The following is a 17010-nucleotide window of genomic DNA, read 5'->3' as shown; positions in this document are numbered from 1 at the left end:
ATTCTGGCCAAATGCGAGAGTGATCTTTTTCTCTCATTCGAACCAGATCTTTCTCTCCCTTTCTTCTCTTCTTCTTTCTCTCTCTCTCTCTCTCTCTCTCTCTCTCTCTCTTTCTTTCTCTTCCTTCTTTTTGACTATTATCAGCTTAATAGGATTCAAGGCTAGGCCGAATCCTAATATGGTATTAGAGCCAAACTGAGCAAATCAGACCTGCCCAGAATTCTGTTCTCTGTGCACCCAATCTAGGGTTTTCTCTTGGTTTCTTTGCCATCTATTGGAGATAAGGGAAAGGGCTGAAAAGGAGTGGTCGCCCTCTTCCCTTGGAGGTTTCTATGCCTCCAGTTGTGCTGTTTGTGGTTGGTTGCTATGGTTTCTAAGAAGCCCTCCCCTAGTCGATGAAGAGAAGAGGACTGATTCGTGTGGTGCAGTGGATGTCTTGTGTGCTCTGATTTTCAGGTGATTAGGTAAGAGATTTCTATGCGATTTCGTGTTGTGAATCAAATCATAAGTATGTTTCAGATTGTATGGTGGGATTTCAGATTATAATGTGCTAGGGTTTGTGTTTTCTTTCAGTATGATTCGAAAGGGGAGTGGTCCTCAAACATTGTGGTGAGTGTTCAGGTAGTCGTGGGGTAGGGTTTGTAGTGTAAAGAGTGCAATTTTCAGCAGTACTAAGTGCTGAAACGAGTGTGTTCAATGTGTGGTGTGGTCTAGTGTGCAGTGTGCCGAATTCAGCAATATCAGGATTCAACTATGGGAGACAACAGTGATAGCAAGACTAATGTGATGGTCCATACTGACTACCTGAATGTTCAAATGACCTCTATTAAACTAAATGGAGAAAATTATGTACCCTTGGCTAAATCTGTAGAAGTTTTTCTTAATGAAAAATGAAGGTGAAACACATAAGGGAAGAAAACCCTCCACCGATTCTCATGAGTATGATGACTGGGAACAAGAAGATGCACAGATTATCACATGGTTATGGAACAGTATGGAACCCAAGATTAGTGTAAACTTCATGTTTCTTGACACTACCAAAGAAGTGTGGGATCATGCTAAGAAGTTGCATTCGGGTCAAGGCAATTCAACCAGAGTATATCAGCTGTATCAGGAATACTTTAATCTACAACAGGGTAATTAGAGTCTTGAGGAGTACTATGCTAGTATGGGAAACATCTGTAATGAGTTGAATGTTTATCACCCCCTCACTTCTGATGTCAAAATTCAGCAACAACAGAGAGAACGACTTGATGTAAGTCGATTTTTGGTGGGGCTGAAATCTGAGTATGAACCAGTGCGGGCTCAGATACTAGGCGAATCAGCTCTCCCTAACTTAGAAGAAGTCTTTGCTCGACTTAGGAGGATTTTCATTGGATTTATTGAGAACACTAGTGTTTCAGATAGATCAGCCTTTGTAGTATTGAGGGGCCGTGGTGTTAGAGGTGGAGCTCAGGGAGCTCAGTCTGATTGTAGTGGTAGTAGTGGATCGGTATATGGCCGGAGTGGTGGTGGTGGACCTACCTATAACCGTGGTGGTGGTCGTACTAGAGGTAGAGATTCAAAGGGAGCCTGTGGCCGATGACGTAGTTTGGGTCCGAGGAGGTGTACACATTGTGGTATGGATGGACATACCATTAATTATTGCTATGACTTGCATGGTCCACCTTCAACTTGGACCAATCATGCCATGACTAGTGACAGTAGCTTCAGACAGGAGAGTCGTTTAGCTGATCAAATGCTTCCTACATCCACAGATGTTCTCGGGAAGGAGATGATGAGTGTTCCCCGTGATGAGTATAAGAGGTTTGTTCAGGCCACATCTCAGTAGAACACGACCACTCTCGCACACTCAGGAATGGCTTGTCTGGCATCCACACCCAAGGATTATTGACTCTGGAGCCTCTGATCACATGACTGTAACTCCAGGTGTGTTTTCTTCCCTCTCTCATTGCTCAACATCATAATCCGTCAGCCTTGCTAATGGCTCCACATCCTCCATTTGTGGTGTTGGTAATGTTAACATGACCCCCTTACCTTTATCCTCAGTTTTGCATGTCCCTAATTTTCTGTTTAACCATATGTTAATTAGTAAGTTGACCAAGTCTCTTAATTGCTCTATTACTTTTTACCCTTCATGTGTTTTTCAGGATCTATGAAGATTGGTGGAGGGCATGAACCCAGTGGATTGCATTATCTTGACAGTGGTGGAAGAATGTCAACAACTCTCTAGTCATCTCTCTCTCATCTCCAGTGGCACTGTCGATTTGGTCATCCTTCACTGAAAGTTTTGAAGTCTTTGGTTCCTTCGTTGATTCATCATTCTGTTTTGGATTGTGAGTCGTGTCAGTTGGGGAAACATCATCGTGTTCCCTTTAGTCCTAGGGTTGATAACCGTATGTCGAGTCCTTTTTCTTTGGTTCATTCAGATGTTTGGGGTTCTTATAAAGTAATGTCATACAATGGATATATATTGTCATTTTTGTTGATGATTATTCAAGGATGACGTGGCTCTATTTAATGAAAGAAAGGAGTGAATTGTTTACCATTTTCCAAAAATTTTATGTTGAGATTCGCAACCAATTTGGTGTTCACATTAAAATTTTTCGTTCCGATAATGGCTGTGAATATTTCTCTTCATCATTTCAAGAATACTTGGACCAACATGGCATTATCCATCAGACTTCATGTACCTACCCCCCACAACAAAATGAAGTGGCTGAGAGAAAGAATCGTCATCTTTTGGAAACAGCTCGATCCCTCATGCATCACATGAATGTTCCCAAACCCTTTTGGAGTGATGTAGTGCTTACTTCTTGCTTCTTGATTAATCGGATGCCCACGTCTATCCTTGATGGTCATTCCCCATTCATTACCTTGTTTCCCACCTTGTCTCTATTTCCTCTTTCTCCTCGGGTTTTTGGGTGTGCCTGATTTGTCCATAATCTAGGCCCCGGGAAGGACAAGTTAGATGCACGATCCATTAAGCGCATCTTCCTTGGCTATTCCCAGAACCAAAAAGGGTATAAGTGTTATCATCCTAGTTCTCGACGTTCCTTTGTAAATTGAAATATTTCTTGGGGATAGAAGTAGCAAGGTCTAAGCATGGTATTAACTTGTGTAAGAGGAAATGTCCTTGATTTGCTGGAAGAAACAGGTTTGTTAGGTGCTAAACCAGCTGAAACACCTATGGAAACAAACACTAAGTTGAGCAGCAATATGGGTGAAGTGTTTGAAGACCCTGACAGATACCGGTGGCTTGTAGGTAAACTGAACTACCTAACCATTACTCGGCTAGATATTTCATTTTTAGTTAGTGTGGTAAGTCAGTTAATGCAGAATCCTCTAATTCCACATTGGGATGCGGTTCTAAGGATTGTGAGGTATTCAAAGGGGGTTCCTGGTCGTGGTTTGATATACAAGAGTGGTGGGAAACTTGAAATAGAAGGATATACTGATGCTGACTGGGCCGGTTCTATGTTTGATAGGAGATCTACTATAGGCTATTGCACTTTTCTTGGGGGTAATCTGGTGACATGGAAAAGTAAGAAGCAGTTGTGGCAAGAAGCAGTGCAGAGGTAGAATATAGAGCTAACACATACCACTTGTGAATTAGTGTGGCTGAAGAACCTTCTATAGGAGATGGGATACATTGTTAACACTCCAATGAAGCTCTACTGTGACAATCAAGTTGTAGTTCATATTTCTTCTAATCCGGTGTTTCATGAGAGAACCAAGCACATAGAGGTTGATTGTCACTTTGTGAGAGAGAAGGTGCTGAGTGGAGTGATAGATACTACATATGTTAACACTGGGAACCAGTTGGCAGACTTGTTTACTAAAGGGTTGAGTCGGGGAAGAGTCGACTACATATGTAACAAGCTGGGATTATATGATATATATTCTTTAGCTTGAAGGGGATTGTTAGTGTTGAATATGTAGGGGTATTTCTGTCTTTATACTTATGTTTATGTGCTGATGTGTAAGATTATGTTAGATTTAGTGTCCCTTACTTAAGTAGGGGCGCATGTGTCTTTTCCACAATATAAGTAATATAAATCAATTCTGGTCGAATGTGAGAGATCTTTTTCTCTCATTCGAACCAGATCTTTCTCTCCCTTTCTTCTCTTCTCTTCTTCTTTCTCTCTCTCTCTTTCTCTTCCTTCTTCTTGACTGTTATCAGCTTAATAGGATTCAAGGGCAGGCCGAATCCTAATAATATTAATACTAATATTAATGGCAATTAGAACAATAATAGGTGCAGTATTGATATAATGAATTATGATTAGAATAATTGCAGTTATTGTTGTTGGCTTTGCTCCATTTTTTTTCTTTATTTAATTTAGTGAAATATTAGTTTTTGATTTATTGATTCCTAAGCTTGGTTTGGACATAATTTGTTTTATCTAGATATGATTTGGTTAGGATTCTCATCTCTGGAAGTTGTGTATATTACTTATGAATGTCCATGCTTGGATAATCTTTAATATTGAGCATATACAAGTTTGAACATGGTGCAAACAGAAAATGTAATTTTTTTTTCCTTCTTGTCAATATTGTTGGTCCAGAAAAGTTTACAAGAAGTATGTATTTTGAAGGCCTGATAAAGTACAAATTTCAAGCCCTCACAAATGGTGATATGAAAAAAGTGGAATAATTTAATTATGTGCTCTTTGTACTTTTATCAGTTTGATTTTAGATCTAGATGAGTGTAACTTATTTAGAGTATGCTGTTAGATCAGAATTATATATTTGCTTCAACTTCCTTAATGTCTTTTTTCTTCTTTTCTTTGTCTTAAAGGGATATCAAGTGTACTAATATATTGGTGGATGTAAGTGGGTCCGTTAAGCTGGCAGACTTTGGATTGGCGAAGGTTTTTTTAAATCCTTTCTCATTGTGTTAGCTCTGTCATGTTTCTTACAGATTCTTGCATGGATAAACCCTTTTTCTGCTTTTATTTATTTTATTTGTTCTTTTATCTTACTTTGCCAATTGTGCACCTTCTCAGGCAACCAGAATGAATGATGTGAAATCATGCAAAGGGACTGCATTCTGGATGGCCCCTGAGGTTTGCTTATTCTCTATACAATATTTTCTTTTAACCAGTAGTTATTGGATCTGACATGTTGGAAAATGTCAATCCCAGATTAAGCTGACACATCAAAGCAATAATAATCCCAAGTTATTAAGCCTTTCCATCTTTTTGAATATCTAGTTTAGTAGTATAATAAGAAATTGATTAGGCTTGGCCTGATATGGCCTTGTATTTCTGTATATTACATATGTCCTATCATGTTCTTTTTCTCCATTGTTTTTGCTAGTAAGTAAATACAATGTTTTATTAAGAAAAAAAGGATATTAGAAGGAAATCTGATAAAACATCATCATCAATAAAGCCCAACCAACACAAAAAGTACTCTTTCAACTATACAATGGAACCACAACCTCTTATCAACAAGCAACAACAAACAATAACTGCCAACATAAAACATTTAACAATCATAATCTAAAGCCTCTTTAGCAAATATGATCAACCAAACTATGACCTTGGAGACTCTTTCGCAAACCTTAGATTACTGCTAAACCTCTTTCAACCATGGTTGCATATTGATGGAAATGTATTTGGAAAACGTAAAGAAATTGCATATTTAAGACTCAAAAAACAACTGTATATAGGGAAGATTAAGGGACTTAAATGCTAATAAAAAAAAAAAAGATTTAAGGGACTTAAATGGATATGCCTCTATGCTGAAGGTGTACACCTCAAGGGTCTGTACTCTTCTAGGTTCCGACTCCAGGCACTTTCATTGTGCCTAGCCTGGAAGCATGCCTCCAGGCGTATGCCTCCAGTGCTTTTTAAACCACTGGTTATATCTCTCTGATTCCCTCTTAGTCTTTTAACCATGTTCTTTTTCTGTATGTATAAGCTGACCAAAGAATTTCCATTTGTTCTTATTGAGAAATGATTTTTGAAAAATTTCAATAATTTTAACGAAATATCAAAAAGCTTTGATGATATTCTTAAATTTTAAATCTTACATGTATAATTATCAATGAAATTTAAAATTTGATATACCAGCAATTCATTAGAGACATGAAGTTAAAAAATATTCTTGGAATATTTCATCACTTATGGTGAAATGGAGAGATGTTGGGGTGATGTTAACAGGGTACCTATACAAGGGTTGTATCTTCTCTCCTGCATGTGAATTTTACTAGAAGCCTTTCTACGGAAGATTTCAAGTGAAAGGTTTTCAAAGTTTTATTGTACTTATATCAGTCAATGAAAGCATAATATAACTATCTCAAATGTCGTTTATTTTTTGTTCTATATAATCTGTAGGCTGAGATGCTGTCAAACATGTTATTAGTGATCAATATGGTCAAGTACCTTGTATTGTGGCCTGGACAGATTAGGGATTTAGAATTTGACACTTGTCAGGCAGTACACTTTAGAGGTCCATGGGATCCTATGATCCAACAATCTGCATTTTCTCTTAATTGACTCTGATTTATTAACTTCTGCAATTTTAGGTTGTTAAGAGTAGTGGCTATGGACTTCCAGCTGACATATGGAGCCTTGGTTGCACTGTCTTAGAGATGTTAACTGGTCAGCTTCCTTACTCCAGTTTAGAATGGGTAAGTAATGGACATTTTATATATGCATTCTCATGCATGTCTGCATGAATATGTTTTCATTTTTATTCTTTTCTTCTATTTTCTTCTTTGGCATGCCTGTCTGATATTTTAGTTTCCTTTGTTATTATTTTTTTCTGTTTTTCTCCTTGGGATTGCTTTTCTTCTAGCTAGTAGTTTATAGTTGATCTGTATTCTGTATTACTTATCCTAATATAAGAAGCTAGGATGTGTTAACTTCGTCGAACTTTCATCATTTTAAATCACTTATTAGTGGTGCAAATCATTCCCAGATTTTTGGAATGTGAAGTTATTGGTGCATGAGTGCATCAAGCCCATTCAAAATCTAAAAGTTTCTCAACCCAGTTTGCCCAAGTTACACTCCTAATGGGAGAAAAACAATTCAAGATCAACACCCAAAACCTGGAAACATTTAAAAGAGGTCTCTTCTATTACAGCCTGCAAATCCATTAAAGTTAATCCATATCCATTAAATGTGTTTTTGTGTCAACAAGAAACCTCTAGAAGGATTTTTTTTCTTTCTCCTTTTAAGATAAACACACCTAGAAGGATTCTCACCTTCAAAGATTTTTCTTGTCCTAGAAATCAAGTAATGTGGAACCACCTATTTGGTCTAACCTGAACCTAAAGTGGTCTCTTGGTAGGCAAGCCTAGCCCTCACTTATGGGTCTTATTCCTCTCTTTTAGGTTCAATGCCACCAGTGCCACTGGATTCCTTATCTAAGCCCATAAATAAGCTCACATTCACAGCCTGCACCAATGTTTTAAAAGGTGTGGTGCATTCTCAGGGTTGTACCTTTCCTGAACCCAGGTGCAGTGTGTGGCCATGCGCCTGGTTAGCCTTGCTCTTCAACCTGAGTATGTATGTTTTTAAAATATGCCTTCTTTTGTTATGCTTTTCTAGATTCTTGTGTGTTTTATACATTTGTACTGGTTTGTTAATTTCTATATTACCTTTTATTGCAGTTTCTATTCTAGTTATGCTCTATGAACTTTAAAATAAACAAAAGGAAAGACCTTTTAATTATCTGAAGACTTAATTCTTGCAAATAGGAACTCAAACAGAAAAAAAATCCACTAAAGAAACAATAACAATGCAAGTATTATTCGATCTCTAATCCTAGATAGAAAGAACTACAACTAAAATCACAAAACCAACCCCTTTATGTTGGTTAAAATCTGAGGTCTGGGGTGCTGCCATAAACCCCCATGTAGACATTTTGCGATTGCTTCAAGGGGCCTTTATGGAGCAGAGGAGAGATCTTCTATGATTAAAAAATGCAAAATGTTTAACATCACACTAGGTACTAGGAGGTAAATAAACACATTGAAAGTTCCACATACTTGAATTGTTGAGTGCTTGAATCTTTTTGGTATGATCTGGATCTCAAACAGAAAAATTCCACTAAAAAAACAATAAGAATGCAAGTATTATTTGATCTCTAATCCTAGATAGAAAGAACTACAACTAAAATCACAAAACCAACCCCTTTATGTTGGTTAAAATCTGAGGTCTGGGGTGCTGCTGTAAACTCCCGTGTGGACGTTTTTGGGATTGTTTCAAGGGGCCTTTATTGAGGCAGAGGAGAGATCTCCTAGGATTAAAGAATGCAAAATGTTTTAACATCACACTAGCTACTAGGAGGTAAATAAACACATTGAATGTTCCACATACTTGAATTGTTGAGTGCTTGAATCTTTTTCGTATGATCTGCATATGTTTGCTTTCATTTCCACATTTTCATTATGAATATTATTTTAACAAATGGTAATTATATTGATTTAGGGAAATAGAGAGACATATTCCTTATTGGTCCTTAGAAAAGGCTTAGTCCTAGGCTGGCACTCGGTATGTCTCAATGGATGTCACCTTTGATGAGCTTTCTTCCTTTTATGGTTTTTCTCTGTAGAGACATTGTCCAAAGAGGGAGGATTTGTCATAGGTGTTTGTTCTTCCTCTTCCTGTCCCAGTTGAGTCTTTTGCTAAATCTCTTCCTCCTTCAAATGAGTCAAGGGAGGATCAGTCACTTCACTCTCATTCCAATGTTCCTATTCCTCCTCCTTTACCTCCTCGCCCTCTTTTTAATCCCAGGTTGTATCAACGGCAGAGAACCAGAAATGAGCCTATTGTTTCCCCTACAACACATGAGGCTCATGCACTTCCAGTTACAGATGAGACAACAGGTACTGTTACAGCCTCTTTGGAGCCATCCTTCCTAGACCTTGATGTCCCCATTGCTATTAGGAAAGGAAAAAGGAAGTGTACTGCACATTGCATTTCCAAACACCTTTCTTATAGTTTGCTCTCTCCATATTTTTCCTACCTTTCTTCTATTACTTCTAACCCAATTCCCAGGTCTGTGTCAGAAGTTCTTAATATTCCAGAATGGAGGGATGCTATGAGAACATAAATTGATGCCCTGCATAAGAATGACGCTTGGGAAGTGGTTGATTTGCCTGAAGGGAAGGATCCAGTAGGCTGTAAGTGGGTTTTTACTATCAAATATCATGCTGATGGCACCATTGAAAGGTACAAGGCTAGGCTGGTTGCAAAAGGCTATACACAGACATATGGGATTGGTTATCTGGAGACCTTTGCCCCTGTTGCCAAGATGACTTCTGTGAGAGTTCTGCTATCTTTGGCTGCACACAGACTTGCCACTTTATCAACTGGATGTAAAGAATGCATTTCTGAATGGAGAGTTACATGAGGAGGTCTAGAGAAACAGATATGAAACAGATATGAAAGGAAAGGTCTGTAGGCTGAAGAAATCTTTTTATGGACTCAAACAGTCCCCTAGAGAAAGGTTTGAAAGGTTTAGGGCTTCCCTTGTTAGCTTTGGCTATGTACAGACATAGTCTGATCATACCCTCTTTGTGAAGAGGAGAGGATCCTTGGCCGTTTTCCTGATTGCGTATGTTGATGATATTGTTGTTACTAGTAATGATGTCTCAGGGATTAATGATCTCAAATCTTTCCTTCATATAGAGTTTGAGATCAAAGATCTGGGGGAATTGAGATACTTTCTTGGCATAGAAGTTGCTAGATCCAAGGATGGGATCCTTATCTCTTAGAGAAAGTATGTTCTTGATTTGTTCTCTGAAACAGGGAAGATGGGTGCTAGACCAGTTGCTACTCCTATCGATATGAGCCATAAACTCTTTGCTTTAGATGGAATATTGTTAGAAGATAAGGGAGTCTTCCAGAGACTACTTGGAAAACTTCTTTATGTATGCATGACTCGGCCAGACATTGCATATGCTGTCAGTTGCATCAGTTAGTTCATGCATGCTCCCAGGGATACTCACATGGCAGCAGCAGAGCGGATTCTGTGTTATTTGAAGGGCTCCCCTGGAAAGGGAATTCTATTTGCTAAGCATAGCCATATGAAACTAGAAGCCTACACAGATGCTGACTGGGCCGGAAACATTGATGACAGAAGATCTACCTCTGGGTATTGTAGATTGGTGGCAGGTAATATTGTCTCTTGGAGAAGCAAGAAACAATCAGTTATTGCTCGATCTTCAGCCGAAGCAGAATACAGAACCATGGCTCATGGAGTTTTTGAACTATTGTGGCTTAGATCTTTGATGGAGGAACTAGGTATTGAGCATGATAAGCCAATGATGTTCTACTGTGATAATCAGACTGCCATCAACATTGCTCACAACCCAGTACAACATGGCAGAACTAAGCATATTGAAATTGACAGACACTTCATTCGAGAAATAGTGGCTTTTGGAGAAGTGTATCTACCTTTCATCACCTCTGAAGGACAGTTAGTTGATTTCCTCACCAAGGGCATTCCCAAGGCTAAACTTCAGCATGATACTGGCAAGCTTGACATGATTGACATCTATGCTCAGCTTGAGGGAGAGTGTAGAGAATATGGGCCGAATGGCCATAGACTATTTATCCTTTTTATCTTTTATGTTCTTTGTTGTAATGGGCCTTAATCTGGGCTTTATTCTTTCTTATGTTATGTCTTTTTAATTTTCTACCCAATTAGGGGCTTCTCTGTAAATTACTAAAGTTTAACTTAATGAAATAGAATTAAGGGAGTAAGAGAAGATATTATGTTCGAAAATCTCTCTCTGAACCCAAGTTGCCGCCACCTTCTTCTTTCCTCTTGAACTCTGATTTCTGCTACTTTCTTTTGAATTTTTGCAACTTTCTAAACAGTCCTTTCTTCTCAAAAGGCTGTTTTTCTTCCCAGAGATTCACCGCCCATGATAAGGATATCATCCACTTGGAATGTAATGTCTTAAGTGCATTGAGAAATGAATGAGGAATTATAAGAACTTTGAATATACCAGGCCTGCATAAGCACCTAAGGAAAAGATCAAAATATGCAGAAGGGGTTTGCTTGGGTCCATAAAGAGACTTCTTGAGGTAACAAACTAATGTGTGTTCTATGTAGTAGATAGTTTCCTTTAGATATGGTCATCTTAACAGCGGGAACAAAAATCTCCTCATAATTGATACCATATTCTTGAGTGTATCCTTGAATAATTAGTCTAGTTGATTGGGATACTCGGTTCTACAGAAAAGTGGCTTTAAATAGAATGGATTGGCAAAACAAGATTCATGTAGCTGACCCCATATAGTTGGGATAAGGCATGGATGATGATAATAATGATCCTTGAGTAACTAGCTGAGATTTGTATCGATAAATGCACCCATCAGACTTATGTTTGATAGAATAAACCTGTCTACTTCCAATAAAGGAAGAAGCACTAGAAGGAAGAGGTGCCATGTTCCATGTGTCATTCTCAAGCAAGGCTTTCACCCTAGCATCCATGGCATCTTTCCAGCATGGATTTATGAGGGCTTTCCAGCATGGAATTGTGATAGGTATTTCTGTACTATTAGGAACGGAAAAAAGGGAGCTATGGGTCAAAGAAAACCCATAATGGTCAGGAGGATGGGAAATACGAGTGGAACAATGCAAAGGAATACTCTTAGAAGGTCAAAGGTGCTCACAAGAAAGGAAGAGGAAGGCTGTCCACTGGTGTGGCATTGAGGGAACCGATGGTTGGTGATAACGGTAGATCTGTAGAGGATGAGTTGGGACTTGATTTGGCAAAGAAGGCATGTGTGAGTTGGAAGCATCAAAGTCATGCAAAGTTGCAAACCAACGGAAGAATAACTAAATGGCTTGGATATTTGCCCAAAATAGGAAAAACTTTTCAAGAAAAGACAACATTTCCGAAGACTTGGATATGGCAGAGCAAAGGGTGATAACATGGGAAATTCTTATGGTTAGGACTGTAGCCAACAAGAACATAGAAGATAGATTGAGACAATTTTGTATTCTAATGAGGTGGAAAATGAACAAAGCAGACACAACCAAAGACATGTAACTGAGAGTAGTCAAGGGAATGATGATAATGACTTTGGAAAGGAGAAATATTAGAGAGTACTAGAGTAGGATGACAATTGATAAGATAAACTGAAGTGCTAACAGCTTCAATCTAAAATATAGGAGCATTAGAATCCTGAAGAGACATAGTCATCTTAAGAATATGTTGTTTTTTTCGTTTGACAATTCCATTCATACATACACATGTATGTCAAATTTCAATGTGGATTGATAAACCAACTCAAGCTTGGCCTGGGCCCAAGCCCAACACAATTTTGTCAAATCTCAGTATAGTCTGGTCCTGGGCTGGACAGATTGGGTGATAGGTTCCGCTTCTATTCTGCTTTCGGTGAGTTGGTTTGAGGGAGCTTGCCCTCCCGAAATGGGCATGAGGTTGAAGACGAGAGAAAAGAGAGAGAGAGAGAGACAGAGAGAGAGAGAGAAATATCAAGGGAATTATTCACTGTCTTTCATGCATTCGCTCATTGGCCTATATAGTGCATGGCCAACTAACAACTTGTAACCGACTCTGAGCGTCTTACAGACTATGATTGCTTCCCATTACATGGACGTCGGGTATACACGAATTTAACGGGTGGTGCCATATGTGATGCGTGTGGTGTTCTGGGCTGATACTTGGGCCTGCTGGGCCCGAGTTTCTCCATCTGGGTTGTCTCCTTCTCTAGGCTTAACATTCCCGCCTCCTTCGAGAATGACCTTGTCCTCAAGGTCAAGGGTGGGAAACTGCTTCCGAAGTTGGTCATAATCCTACCACGTGGCATCTTCTTGAGGCAAGCCATGCCAAACGACTAGAGCCTGCTTATGGAGCTTGCTGCCCTTGCGAACCCAATGTAAATCCTTAATCACCAGAGGTTCGAACATTACTTCTCCTGCCTCTGTGAATTGAGGGAGAGTGGAGCTGACATGGAAGATGGGGTGCAACTGGCATTCTGCAGGTAAGTGGTGGTAGGCGACAAGCCCAATTCACTCTGCCACCTGAAATGGGATGAAGTATCTTGGAGATAGTTTCTGGGATGCCCTCCGAACTAAAGATGCCTGTCTATACAGTTGGAGCCATAGATAGACCTAGTCCCCAACAGAGAACTCTAATTCCCGATGCTTCTTGTCATAGGCTAACTTCATTCGTTGCTGGGCCTGTTGTAAGTGGAATTTGAGGAGCTTAAGTGTACTGTCTCTGGTACCACCTCCATCTTCTCAACCCCCAGGTCACCGGTTTGGGTTTCAAAATCATCCTCTCCTACTTGTAGAGGATACACATGCTGGGTCTTGCATTTGTGGCTCGGGACGAATTTTTCGTCACAATTATAGCAGAGGCCTTTCTCCCTGTGGGCTTGCATTTCCGTCCAAGATAGTTTCCAGTAAGGGAGGGTCAGAGCTCCAATCCTCTTGTTAGGTGGAACTGGTTAGGGAACTGGTTTGAGGGTAGTCGTGGTTGGGGTTGGAAGAAGAGGCCCAGGTTTCGACATTGTCTTGGGATAGGGTCCCTTCTGGGTTATGCCCGCTTGAGGCCCAATAGGCCTCCCCAGCTTCTTAAGCTGGTCTAGTCTCTCATCTTGGAGCTTAGCCAATCCCACCGCTGCCATCAAGGTGGTCGGCTGCATGGTATTCACCTCTATTCGGATGTCTTCCCTTAAGCCCCCTATAAAGCATCCCAGCAGAGCGGCCTCCGGCCAGCCGTGAACTTGGGTGGCCAACCTTTCAAATTCATTCTAATACTCCCTCACTGTTACCGTCTGTCTCACCCGGGAGAGTGACTCATTGAAGTTTTCATAACCAGAAGGACCGAACCTCACGCCCAAGGCTTTGATTAGATCCAACCAGGTGACCTGGGGGTGTGTCTTACGGTACCATTGGTACCACATAATAGCCTCTCCATCCATGTGTATGGTGGCAATGGAGACCCCCCTGATATGCTGGGATCTCATGGAATTCAAAGTAGCGTTCAGCCCGATAGATCCAAGGAACGGGATCATCACCTGAGTAATGAGGAAAATCAATTTTGGCAGCCTTGACTGGAAACGCTCCTCCCCTCCTAACGCCGCTGCTGCTAGATCCTTCAATATCAGTGGGTCTCGAAGCTGATGACATCTGTTCGAACTGACCTACCAGAGCTGAGAGGGTCTCTTTGATTTCTCTCAGCTCGCTGGTGGTCTGCCGCACTTCTCCTTCGATGCGGTCGATCCTTTCTTCTGCAGACGAAGACCTGGTGGTTGGCATCGCAGCTGTGCTCTGATACCAGTTGATAGGTTCTGCTTCTGTTCTTCTTTCGGTGAGCTGGTTCGAGGGAGCTCACCCTCCTGAAATGGACGTGAGGTTGAAGACAAGAGAAGAGAGAGAGAGAGAGAGAGAGAGAGAGAGAGAGAGAGAGAGAGAGAGAAATATCAAGGGAATTATTCAGTCTTTCATGCATTCGCTGATTGGCCTATATAGTGCATGGCCAGCTAACAACTTGTAACCGACTCTGAGCGTCTTACACAGACTATGATTGCTTTCCATTACGTGGACGTCGGGGTATAAACGAATTTAATGGGTGGTGCCATACGCGTGATGTGTGTGGTGTTCTGAGCTGATACTTGGGCCTGCTGGGCCCGAGTTTCTCCATCTGGGTTGTCTCCTTCTCTGGGCTTAACATTGGGCTTTGAGCTTGGACTGAGTCTTCTCTTGGGCCTTAGGCCTAATTCTTAGGATTAGGGCTGGGCTGACATTAAACCCAGCCCAACCCAACCGACTTGCACTCCTAGTAAGCTATAGAACCTATCTGATGACATCTAAATCAAGTGAAATAAATGAGTTTTAATAAGCGTATCTTTCTCACATGATTTTGACTTCAGATTTTCTGAAAGCTACTTTTGCAAGGGTTTCTCTAGGATGATTTATTAAATCCTCTTCATTGGAAGCTACAAACTTGGACTGACCTAATGAAGGTAAAATATTCCAAAATAAAAATTGCTTTTGCTCAAATTGAAGCTGTGCATTTCATTTATCTTAATGTGTTGCATATAATCATTACATCTGGAATACTTAATTAGTTGAGTGAATTACTTGCTTTATTTTATCAGTCATATAAATGGAGTCGTACCCATTATGCTGCTTTGGAATTTTTATTGTTATTTCTTTGTCTTCGACAACAGATGCAAGCATTATTTAGGATTGGCAGAGGCATACTCCCACCTGTACCTGACACTTTATCTATGGATGCACGGAATTTCGTCTTTGAATGCTTAAAAGTTAACCCAAATGACCGCCCCACTGCTTCTCAGCTTTTAGAACATCCATTTGTGAAGAGGCCTCTTCTGGCATCATCGGTCCCTGCATCTCCTATGCATCCCAATGCCAGACGCTCTTGAAGTCAACAATGATGAGGTAAATATCATATTATTGTGGTAGTATTCTGAGAATAAATTATGGATCTTCACATCTGTAGCATTTCAACAATGCTGTCCAAACTGTTTCAGGTTTTCCTCTGGATTAATTAGGCTCAAGTAGATCACCCTGAACTATGATATTATGGTTTTCGAACCAACAAGACATCCATTTTATGCATTATACATGCCTAGGATGCTTTTTATTTCATTATTTGTTGATAAAGAAAACCGTGTAGACATTTAATTTGTCTAATTCTGTGATGCTATTTCACTCCTGAAAGCAGATCATCTTTCTGCACAGTAGATCCTTGAGCTAGTTGATTTGCTCTGAGGCTGATGTGCTGTTTTTGACATGGCTTGGATGGTACACCATAGGGAGGGTGTGCAGTTAAAACTCAAATTTTTGCATACAATGAAGATGGATTCTAGTTCTGAGTTTGGAACCTCAGATGGCTGTGCATCTTTCATTTGGTGTTTTTCCTTGGGAAATTCTTTGAATGGGAGAGGTACCTATACTTTTTTGGGTTTAATCTTTTCTTGTCAATGTGTGTAATTACATTTCCTTTCCAATTCATTAGGTAGATGGAAAAAAGAAAATCTGGGATCAAATTTGTAAGTGGTGGCTGTAAAAATTGACCAGGAATCAGATGCACATGTATATATCTCACCATTGTATCAAATATTGTTTATATTTTAACAAGTATCCAACCAAATTCTCCTCCTTGAGACAGTCTTATAATGTCCCTCACTTTTGTGATTCTTTGATTGGTTTTTTGTTTTTGACTCCATTAACTGTTTAAGATAGGCATATTTGTTGGTGTTTTATCTGTCTTTTACATTTCTTAGTAAAATTAATCGAATACATTCCAACTTATTTCTCATAGTTATGGAGAAGCATGATTTCTTATTTATAAGATTTGGTGGGTCCAACCGTCCAAGTATTCACTTCTTTTTCTTATTTATTTATTTGTGAAGAAAAGGGTTTATGGGATTACTTGGACGGTATAGTGATGAGACCAACTAAAGAATGTTTTCACTGTAGTTACTGTAGCTATAGTAGTCCGAACCAGTAAGGAGAAGAAGAAAGAGAAGAGAAGAAGAAGATGAACGAACTGTCGAACTTGATAGCTAAACCCTATCAGTCGACCTTTTAATAGTGATTAAGCTTCTAATTAAATGTACAAGGACTAAACTGCCCCTACTTAAGTATGGGACAGAGAACCTCTAATAAGACTGCCACATAAGCTCATAACTTAACTAAGGTGAGATAACTAATCTACCCTTATTCGGCTAACTCTAACACTCCCCCTTAAGCTGGAGAATATATATCATATAATCCCAGCTTGTTACATATATGGTTCACTCTCCCTGAGCTTAAGACTTTTGTAAACAAATCTGCCCACTGATCACCTGAGCTTACATGTTCTGTGCTTATCTCTCTATTAAGAACCTTCTCCCTCATAAAGTGGCAATCAATCTCTATGTGCTTTGTTCTCTCATGGAAAACAGGGTTGGATGAGATATGGAGCGCAGCTTGATTGTCACAGTACAACTTCAAAGGTTTATCCATGTGGAACCCGATTTCTTGTAGGAGATTCCTCAA

The 17010-nt window shown here is 39.7% G+C and overlaps 1 protein-coding gene across 2 annotated transcripts in view; it reads left to right on the top strand.

Moving 5' to 3' along the window:
* LOC148874162 (mitogen-activated protein kinase kinase kinase 1-like) overlaps nucleotides 1-16128 on the top strand; it is an 81731-nt gene extending 65603 nt beyond the window's left edge. For both annotated transcript variants that reach the window (XM_088965602.1, XM_088965603.1), the window contains 5 exons: nucleotides 4802-4874; nucleotides 5010-5069; nucleotides 6536-6640; nucleotides 15174-15405; nucleotides 15692-16128. In XM_088965602.1, the coding sequence (XP_088821728.1) occupies nucleotides 4802-4874; nucleotides 5010-5069; nucleotides 6536-6640; nucleotides 15174-15389 (454 nt within the window). In that variant the 3' untranslated portion in view covers nucleotides 15390-15405; nucleotides 15692-16128. The remainder of the gene's footprint in view (nucleotides 1-4801; nucleotides 4875-5009; nucleotides 5070-6535; nucleotides 6641-15173; nucleotides 15406-15691) is intronic.
* The last annotated feature ends 882 nt before the right edge of the window (nucleotides 16129-17010 follow it).

Source organism: Nelumbo lutea, chromosome 1 (assembly GCF_056320005.1).
Source record: "Nelumbo lutea isolate HS-2025 chromosome 1, American lotus-T2T, whole genome shotgun sequence".
Lineage (NCBI taxonomy): Eukaryota > Viridiplantae > Streptophyta > Magnoliopsida > Proteales > Nelumbonaceae > Nelumbo > Nelumbo lutea.
The sequence above is the reverse complement of the archived record's forward strand: the minus strand, read 5'-3'. Positions and strand labels throughout refer to the sequence as shown.